Raw genomic sequence first — 10,722 nt, 5'->3', positions numbered from 1 at the left:
AAAAAGACAACAAAAGCTATTGAGAATTAAATTTAACCAGCATATCCTCATGTTTTGGGAATATCAGTGAGAAATTGCTAGATGCCAAACTACATCACAGATATCTACTTTCTCTCTTTCCACTAAAAAAAAAAAATTGGTACCCTAAGTACTTACCAACCAGACAAGACAGATACCTAGCAAACACTAGTTACAAAACAAGTATTTGCCTTTCAAACCCCAGCAGACTGACCTCAAAAACTGGACGTGGCTATTGAAAAGCAACTCTCTGTAAAAAGGAACTCTTTGTCAAGTTGTCAAGCAGAATAATCACTCAAAATGAAATTGCTTTAGTTTTCTTCCTACTGAATTATACTTTATCTATTAAAAAAAAAAAAAAAACAACCACACACACACAAAAAAAAACCAGACAAAGCTAATGCCACCCCTACAAAGAATACCAGACTTCTAAGAGGATTAAAACCAAAACACTTAAGGTATCACAAATGTACTTAATTTCCAGCTCAATAAAATATTGGAATATCAATTTATTAAAAAGTTAAGTGAACTGTACATATGTAAACTGCAATACAGCCAAAAATCTGAAATATACGATTTTAAAGGAAAATCATTACTTTCTGAAAATATTTAAAATATTGCATTTCTGGCAGCAAATCTAAAAGAAGTGCTCTAGCAAGGGTGCAGTCTCTCTCAGCATTCATCTAGTATTTGTCTTCAAGGCATAAAACACTTCTGCTTTCTGATTTCCATAGCACAATCTTGAGAACACTTCCCTTCTCACTTGCAGAGACAGAATGTGATTTCCAAAAACAGCAGCAGAATTTTAACAGGAAATACTATGGTCCTTATTGGCGCAGACAACACGCTTTCCGAGAGTCCATGACACCTTGGAAATATGCTAGTCATTCCGTATATAAATGCATCAGATTGTGCTTACAAGTTACAGAATGAGTCTTTGATTGATAATTTTTCTGTTTATTTCCGCCAAGGCCACTGAAAATACGAAGGCCTTTTCATCTGAAAGGTTAGCATACATGTCAACTTCTTTTTCTTGTTTCTCTGTAGAAGAAAAAAAAAGTACACTATTAGAAGCTTTTTTTTTTTTTCACTTAATTTACTACTATGTAACTTACAATATTATAATGCGCACAGGAATTACAAAGAAGTTCGACAACTCCTACTTGGGGAGGGACTGAGAGATAAGGAAGGGAGGGAGGCACACAAAAGTGCTCAAAGAGTCACAGAATTAGTCACCCAAAAGCATGACTGAATTTCTATTCTTTAATGACTAAGGAAGAATGAGTCATTAACAATATATTGATTCCTGGCACAAAACTGAACTCAAGTGTTCCTCCAGGTTTACTGGGGTTTGGTTTCCTGGTGGTGATTTTGTTGGTTGGGTTGTTTTGCTTTTACAAAAACCGCCCCCATCCCAAAAAACAATGATGTTTCACAATATTCTCATTAACTACAACATTTGTACCCTCATTTTACATCTACATAACAAAGACATGAACTACAGTGCCGAAGTCCAAAAAGCAGATACGCAGATACATAGCACAGGGATCCCAATTTGCTACCACAATCATTTCTGAACTTTCTGTACTAGAGACTTTCAATTTTATCCCAGATGTGGAACAACATTAAACCTGAGTAAGCAAGGGAAAGCCCCTTAGCTTCCTCTGAAAACACTGTCTTGTTTCAGGGCTGCAGACACATAACGGTAAGCAAGGGTGCCTGCTTAACTAACTTACTCTGCAGCATACGCCAAAACTCAGAACACTGCTTTCAAAAATACCGCTTACTCTAGATCATGCCTATTTATACTTCAGTTTAGCTAGCCACAGGTATCTGAAAACTCAGAGAAAGCAAAAGAAAACAATAAAAAAAGTTTCGTCAGCATAAGACCAGCCTTGTAGACACAGAAGAGAGCAATACACACAAAATATAGTTCTAAAGATCGTTTTTACAGAATCATAGAATCATTTGAGTTCAAAAGGATCTTTGAAGGCCACCTAGTTCTACAGCTTGACGCTCAGATCCCCATCCAGCCTGACCTTGGGTGTCTCCAAGGACAAGGCATCCACCACCTCTCTGGGCAACCTGTGCCAGAACCTCACCACCTTTACTATAAAAATCTTCTTCCTTATTGCCAATCTAAGTCTCCCTTCTTTTAGTTTGAAACCATTTCCCCTCGTCTTGTCACAACAGACCCTGCTAAGGAGTCTGCCTTCTTCTTTCTCACAGCTCCTCTTTAGACAATGAAAGGCTGCTATCAGATCCTCCCGGAGCCTTCTCATCTTGGGATAGCTCTCAGCCTATCCCAACAGGGGAGGTGTTCTATCCCCTGGATACTTTTTGTGGCACTCCTCTGGATGCACTCCAACAAGTCTACACCTCTTCTGTACTGAGGACTCCAAATACAGAGATAGTACTCCACATCAGGTCTCACCAGTACAGAGCAGAGGGGCAGGATCATCTCCCTTAACTCGCTAGGCACACTTCTTTTGATGCAGCCCAGGATACAGCTGACTTTCTGGGCACATTGTTGGCTCATGTTTGGCTTGCCATCCACCAGTACCCCCAAGTCCTTTTCAGAAGGGCTGTACTGTATCTTTATATTCCCCAGCTTTTATTGATAGCACAGGTTGACACAACCCAGGTGCAAGTCCTTGCATTTGACTTTGCTGAACCTCACGAGGTTTTCTTGGGCCCACAGCTCGAGTCTAGGTTCCTGTGGATGGCATCCCATCCCTCAGGCATGCCCACTTCACCACACAGCTTGGTGTCATTTGCAAATTTGCTGAGGGTGCACTCAATCCCACTGTCAATGTCGTTGATAAAGATGTTAAAGAGCACTAGTCCAAGTACTGACTCCTGAGGGACAGCACTTGTCATTGATTTCCACTCGGACATTCAGCCATTGACTACCACTCTCTGATATGATCTCACAACCAGTTCCTCATCCATCAAACAGTCCACCCATCAAACTCGTATCTTATGGGAGACTGTGCCAAAGACCTTACTGAAGTCCAGACAGATTACATCATTAGCTCTTCCCTTGTCTCCTAATGCAGTTACACCATCACAAAAAGCAGAAAGCTTGGTAAGATAGTACCTGCCCTTGATTAAGCCATGCTGGTCATCCCATATCCCCTCCTTCCCTTCCATATGCCTTAGCATAGCTTCCAGGAGGATCTGCTCCATGATGTTCCCCAGCACTGAGGTGAAGCTGACAGGTCGGTAGCTCCCTGGGTCATCCTTTCTACCCTTAAAATTGGATGTAACACTGCCTTTTTTCCAGTTACCATAGCCCTCACTTGACCATCATGACTTTTCAAACATCACTGAGCATGGCTTAGAAACTATGTCAGCCAATTCCTTCAGGATTCTGGGAATGCATCTCAGCAGGACCCACAGACTTGTGGACACTTAGGCTCCTTGAGTAGTTGCAAACCTGATCTTTGACTACAGTTTTCAACTCTGAAACTCCATTTCTACTCCACATTCAACAGTGCCCCAGACTAATTTAGAATCACAATACATGTTCACCTGATCCCTTATCTCATTAACATACAGACACACACTCTTGACCACAGCACACTCCAGCATACTGCTTCACCTACACACCTAAACCAGAGATGGATACAAGAAATACAAAAAAATGCAATACAAGAAGAAATACAAGAAAATAATGATGGCTTAATCAACAAGCTAACAGCTGTTCATCTCTGATCCTGTAAAATCTGTGGGCAAAGTACCTAGGTAGTCAGAGAAAAGCAGAGATGAAAGACTGGAAGCTCCCCCCATGCTGGAAAAATCTTCACAAGAACAGACCAAGCCTTCTCCACAAATGGGAAGATTGAGTAACAACATACATAAAAGCACAGTGTGGAAAAAAGATCTCCTATGTCCTTGTGACACTAAGCAACGTGGTAGACCAGGCTTACAGTTGGACTTGATCATCTTGAAGGTCTTTTCCAACCTAGATGATTTTATGTCCACTTACTCACATACTTATTCTTCTGCTGGGTCCACATTCATAATGTTTTTAGTTTTGGCTTCACATCTGAGTGTCTGTTATAAACAAGAACACCATTCCAATAGACTGCTTTCCCTGAGAAGTCAAGCATATGTGATAAAACTACGAAGCAGGAGAAAGTGAAAAATCCTTCACCACTGTTCTGGTTTAATACTGATTTAGACGCACACAGCAACAGAACCTTCTACTGAAAGATTTCTAGACAGCTCAAAATCACACACTAGCTCACTCTTTCCCTGCAGAGAAGGAATTTTAAGACATAAAATCTGCCTTAGCAAAGTAATAGAAATCAAAGCTCATTTGATATTTGCAATGTGATTTCTGTTGGTTCCCCAGCTTTATCAGGCCATATTCTCCTGTGTATTGAGTTTGAAAGAAAAGCTAAAGAGTTTCACCAGAAATCCTACCAGCAATTTAAGATACTAATTCGTACACACATATAAAGTCTGGGCTGCTCCACCTCCTCCTTCCCAACTTTTATATATATTAACAAAGCAAGGAGCTGTTCTCAGTACAGCCATTATGCACACACTACTCATTTCATATTAACCTTTCCTGTTTTCTTATCTAAAGACCTCCCCTTTTCTTATTTTTCCCCAGACTTCCTCATCCCAACAAACCCAGAATGTCAGTACACAGAAAAATTAAAAACACCTCCCCTCGCCCCATTTAATGTTAATAGATTTCAGACGACTTGGCCAAGCAGATTTCCCAAGAATTCCCTTCCTTCCTGCCCCTTCTAGAGTACGAGCCAGTCCCGAGAAGCTTCCACTTTGAAGAATCCATTGAAATCTTCACATCAAATGGTACTGGGAATTAACAAGGGTTTGTAAGCTTTATGCATCAAGATCATTTCATTTTTCATCAGCAACTAGTGAAGAACTTGCATCTGGCAGAAATTTTGTTACAAGCTATTCATAGGATACCATGGTTTCTACAGACAGCATTAAAACTTTCCACTTCACATTCCTATCTGAAAGTAGTTTTGACTCACTTCTCTATTATTAGCAAAAGACCGTCTTACAATATCACAACACCATTTATGTAATACATTAAAAATATCAAGTCCTTTGCCATACAACAAAGAGGATACTTATGTGAAAATACTCAATCTTTCTAGACTCATTCCTAGATCTTATGCAACATTCCGGACCCACAGACCTTTAAATTGTCCCCTATGCATAAATCAAATGTGGACTCTGCTCCCTCATAAATTTTGCATGGATTCAAAATCCAAAGTGCTGAGTTTCTAAGAATTCTTTCTATCCCAGACAGCACTACTTCACCCGTGCACACTGAGTAAACAAATGCACAAATGATAGAGTAACAAGTTGCTGGGAAGGGAAAACTTCGTTCAAGCAATTTTACTACTTCAGCTGAAATAGTATTAGGGTACTGAAACATAAATATCTGTAATAAGACTCACACCTGATAAACAACAAAGCTGTTATGTACATAAGAAGGCAGCCTGCGAACCAGCCCAGCTATGCACTGCAGCCCCACATGGCAAAATCAGATTATGCCACAACAGCAGCAAAATCAATAGCAGATTATTATGAAGTGTTTTTATTTACAAAATATATTGCAGCATCTTGACAAAAAAACAACACTGACAATTCTGACAAATCAAGCTTTTAGTGAGGAGTTCTGATTTCCCAGGGCTATCACATCACTTTGAAACATGACAGAAGCATCTCCTTTGAGTCCCAGTCCTCTACCACATCGCCTCATTCTATGTCATCTTCCTCTTTTCCCATCCCCAACTCCTTCTTACTGAATCTAGAGGAAAAAAAGATTATTTTAAAAAGCCCTTTTGCATCCCTCATTCCTCATAATTGGTGCTGAATTCTGCAGCTCTAATGCGAACCAGTCAGGAAGGAAACAAAAGAACTGGCCGAAAGCACAGACATAACAGGGGGAAAGCATACTACATATGAAAAGAGCATTAAGCAATCACAGAAGCAAAGCTACAGATGTCTTCAGGAAGGAAATTTTCACAGCTGGGTGGTCTTCAGACAGACAAAATATCTGCATGCTATTCTAATTTAGGTGTTCTCTGTCCACCTGAAAGCATTAGGTAATGCAGAAGCCTAACCAAATACCTACAAACTTACAAGCAGTGGCTTTTTTCCAGTTTTGATTTGTTGGGTTTTTTTTTTATTTATTTATTTGGGTTTTTTGGCAGAAAAAAAAAGAGAAGAGGAGCACAATCACTGGTGGCAATCAAGCAGTACCCAAAATATCCCAGCAATATATAATCAACAAAGGAAATAAAGTATTTTATATCTAATTCAAGAAAATCCAGAGCCAACTTCCAAAGAATCAAATAATGATTTGGGCTGGAGGGGACTCTCAAAGATTATCTGTCCGATCCCTCTTGCCATGGGCAGGGGCATCTTTCACAAGGTTAACGTTGCTAGAAGTCCTACCCAACCCGACATCAAACACTCTCAGTGCCATGCTCTGATAGTTGAGCAAGTCACAAAAATCACCTCAACTGGAGCAGAGAAATTACAGTTGCTTAGTATGTTTCCACATAAAAAACACTATCAGCAGCAAGACCAGAGAAGAAAGAATATTTTTAAAATTCCCACTAATTACTCCCCACATAACAGTTCAGCCAATTTTATAAACCACAAAAATGGAAATCTCAGTGTTAACTTGTTTTAGAGAAATTGCTTATGTTATGAGGAGTGCTTTGCCAAATTCATTTTTATAGACATTGCAGCCAATTATTGACTTTTTTTTTTTATTTGTACATTAACCAGAAGTAAGAAAGATCATACGCCCACTTATTCCTGGCCAATTAAGTGTGTTGTACTAGGGATGAGCTACTGTACTTCAAGGAGGCACAGACTCAAGCTCTGCTACTGTTTCTTCTTTGACCTTTTCTGCAGAGCTGGTGCAGTAGTCATAGTTCCATTGAAGACCAAGTAGATGAAGGCAATCTTCTCAAGTGATATGTGACAGTAACAACAAAACCCCCACACGCACATGCATCTGCATCCTTACATAAAGGCCTCACTACATCTATACTTCTCATTTTCCATCTCAGAGCACTGGCATATTCTCACACACTCCACAGTATGCAACAAGAGGTCAAAAATATTTGGCCTAGTTTTCTAGATATTCCTCATGCTTTCAAATTATTGCTTTTAAGACACTAACACATGCATGCAGAATGGATTTCCTCTTTTGATTACTTAGATTGCTTTCCTCTCTTTCATGGGATATGAAAAAAAACTTACTCTCAGAAGGCAACCCAAAAAGCTTGCAGAATTTTCAAACCAAAGCTGTGCATGAATTAGACTCTCAGAAGAGTGTCTATAAATGATCCTACAGGTGCATGTAAACAGAGTTCAGTTCAGATCAATAATGAACAGGGAAGCCTCATATTCTGTGAAGGTGCAGACATCAGTAGGCCACAAGCAACGATGGTAGCAAATGTAATACCAACAGGTTCAAAGATGGAAGTGACAGCCACATGCTTGAAGGACTCCAGAATTACTCCAGTACACGTAGAAGTCTCTTGTATAAAGATTAAAAACAGTGGGCATCTTAATAAGTAAGGAGGCATTCTTTCCTGGGAGATATTATGTAAAAACCTGGAATAAATGTGCGAGTCGCTGCAATGACTCAACATGCCGTTTCTGCTTTGGGCTCCCTAAAGGGTCTCAAGTATTTTTTTTTTTAAGCAATGTTGTCATCCTAATTACTCTAACAACAGCCACCATCTTGTTTGTTGTTGTGATCTAGAATAGTGGATCAAAAAACAAAACAAAACAACAACAACAAAAAAAACAAAACAAACAAAAAAAACCACTAAGCATCACAGTTCCAGGACTTTCAACCTACATGATAAAACTGGATATGGTGACTAAAAAAATACTCATTTAATTACTAGGAATTCCTTCCAATCCAGCACCAAAACTTCATAAAACCAAATTCCCTTCTCTATATTATATGTGGTATTGGACTGACCTAGCCCAGTTACTCTAAAGAAACGGTATAGAAGTTTATTGATAATAATGGTAAAAAAAAAATCTTAACAGAAACAGAGAACCCAGTGAATACTTCTCCAGTTCTCATACCTCTTTCTTCCTCGTGCTTTTTGGCTGAGGCACTCTTAGGTCTTCCTCTTCCTCGTCTGCTATGATCTGAATGGCTGTTAGACCTCGATCTCTTTCGGTTTTCTAAGTCTTTATTTACTGCAGAATTTATCTTCTCCCGTTTAACTCTCTCTGTCCGTCTCCTTTTGGCCTCACTCTTGTTTTCTGTGCAAATGAATAGAGATGGTGTGATCCTCAATTGTCCTCATCTTCGTTCATAACTTACTCTCAGCACTCACCCACCCAACTTTTTTTCCTTCTCTTCACAACAATTACAGGTCTATACGTTTACAGAACAATTACATATTCATGATACCCATGCTGAAGTTAAGGTGTCAGACGCAAAATTACACTTTCCTTCTTAATTACATGGATTGAGCTTTTAATTCATTCAAATATAAATAACATTTGGTAACATATGACATTCACTAGAATACCAGTTCTTAGCTTCCCATTACAAGATGTGGAAAAAACTCTCCAGGACAGCCATCAAGACACTATGTACACTTTCACTAGTGAAGAATAAGTTAAAAATGTATGGTTTAACATATAGCTGAACTATAGTAAAGTACTTCTGATACGAATACTGAAATTGTTCCCACTGCTCAGACAAACTGAGATACCGATTCAAGGATGCTATCATTAGATGTAGTTACACAGCGTACCTCCCCCACCAAACCCAGCCTAAGATCCAGTCTCATTTCACTTGATGCTGAACAGGTGTATCACCTTCCTACACATCAAAGAGCATTTACATGAGTTTCACTTAAAAGTTACGTACAGATTAGAGAGCTTGAGTAGTGAAAATAGTATGCAACCACCACAGGCTATTCAATGCAAACTGGTTGAACATTTGCAAGGCTGCAGTTCCATTCTGCAGTAACTACATGGTAAAGAAAGGAAAGTTGCAGTTCCACTTATGAGCAAAATCTTCCTGGGGGATCAGTTTCTTTCTAATTTTGTCACCTCATTTACATAGACAGGCTACTTACAGACTGGACAGCACATTAACCTGTCACTGATCTTAATTTAAAAGCTGTATTTCACACATGCAAAGCTAAATCATCCAGGAGCTTTGCTCTATCAAACTATGGCCATCAACTTAATTTGGTAACTTGTATTTAAAACAATTGGGGAGCGGGAGAGAAAACTCATCAACCTTCCAGACAATAGATCAGATTGTATTATCTGTTCCATACTGTAATCTACCACATAATCATATAATCCCTACTAGCTTTTGAACTACAAGGGCCCTTTAGAATATCAATACAAAAATATCAAGTTCTTAGGTTCAGTTTTGTAGACTTCTTGGATAATTTAGAAAAAAAGTATATATCAATATTAAAAACAAAATTCCTCAACAGGTGCTTGATCTCACTAATTCCTACTAGGACTTGAGGAAGTGATAAAAAGGCACAAGGCAAATGTCAATTATGACAGAATGCATACTCAACCAATTTTTCAGCATGCACTTCAGAAACAAAAAAATTGGATTGGACACAAAATGGACTTTTTAAATTTAACCATGCAGAAAGAAGCAAGATGTATCTGGTTTTAAATTAGACATGTCACCACATTTATGCAGTGCCATTCTAGTGCTCATGAGTAAGCAAAACTCAATATAACTTAAAGAAAAAACAGTTTTACTTTCAGAAAACCCAGCTTCAATCAGCATGTACTCTGAAATCTGATCCCTTTGACGTATGTAGACGTTTATCTTCAAAACATTAACAGAAAGCTTTCTGTAAGGGATTGTTTTGCATAGCAACTAATGCGAGCAGCTATAGTGTACACAGAATAAATGCCAACACTGCAAGTATAAAGGATGTAAGACCAAAACCATCACATTTTCCCCATTAAAACTGAAGAAAAACTAATACATTAAGATTACTATGCACAAATTCAAAGGAAAGTGAGCTGACAGCAGCCTGTTTGCATAGAGGCACAAAATTTTGCTCTTTGCTTCCAAGAAATAAAGCAGAAGAGCTATTATCACCTTCCAGATCTTTGTAAGCATTACCTGTAATGGGTGGTGATCTCTCCGCACGTTTAGCATGCAAGAGTTTTCGACTAATAAATATGTAGCCACAGGGACACGATTTACATGCAACAGGAACCTGAGAAAGCAAAAGAAAAGTATTTCAGAACATTTTGAATTATGACCAAATTCCTATCTATGATGGAAAAAACAAAAACAAAACCACACAACAGTATCTTACACTCCATCCCCACAGAGCTACCTCTTCATATTTAGTTTTTACTAAAAAACTGAAAAACTACAGTCTAGACCATCACATATTATATTTGAAAGTAGTCAAACCAGGTTCTGCAGGTAACCACCCTCTAAGCCTTCTCTTCATGCAGTTGTCATGCAGAAAACAAGCACAAAACACAACACTGCTATGTGTTGTACAATGAGCCCTTTTCCCCAGGCTGGTAGGAAGGGATGAGGGAAATTGAGGGCATCAAACCAGGGGTGAATTAGAATAGAAGCATGTTTTCTTTTGGAGCTCACAATTATCCCCAGCAATAGCAGTAAGCCACTCCCAGCATTCCTTCCCTCACTTATTA

At 38.9% G+C, this 10,722-nt stretch overlaps 1 protein-coding gene across 1 annotated transcript; it reads right to left on the bottom strand.

Annotated features, from left to right (window-relative positions):
- Positions 1-507: 507 nt before the first annotated feature.
- Positions 508-10,292, bottom strand: C13H16orf87 (chromosome 13 C16orf87 homolog; the record flags this gene model as incomplete). Its single annotated transcript, XM_010717979.3, has 3 exons — positions 508-1,059; positions 8,134-8,316; positions 10,172-10,292. Coding segments are annotated over 3 exons (423 nt in total), but the record flags the coding sequence as incomplete, so codon positions are not given.
- Between the last annotated feature and the right edge of the window lie 430 nt (positions 10,293-10,722).

Source organism: Meleagris gallopavo, chromosome 13 (assembly GCF_000146605.3).
Source record: "Meleagris gallopavo isolate NT-WF06-2002-E0010 breed Aviagen turkey brand Nicholas breeding stock chromosome 13, Turkey_5.1, whole genome shotgun sequence".
Classification (NCBI taxonomy): domain Eukaryota; kingdom Metazoa; phylum Chordata; class Aves; order Galliformes; family Phasianidae; genus Meleagris; species Meleagris gallopavo.
This window is presented reverse-complemented; position numbering and strand designations above follow the sequence as displayed.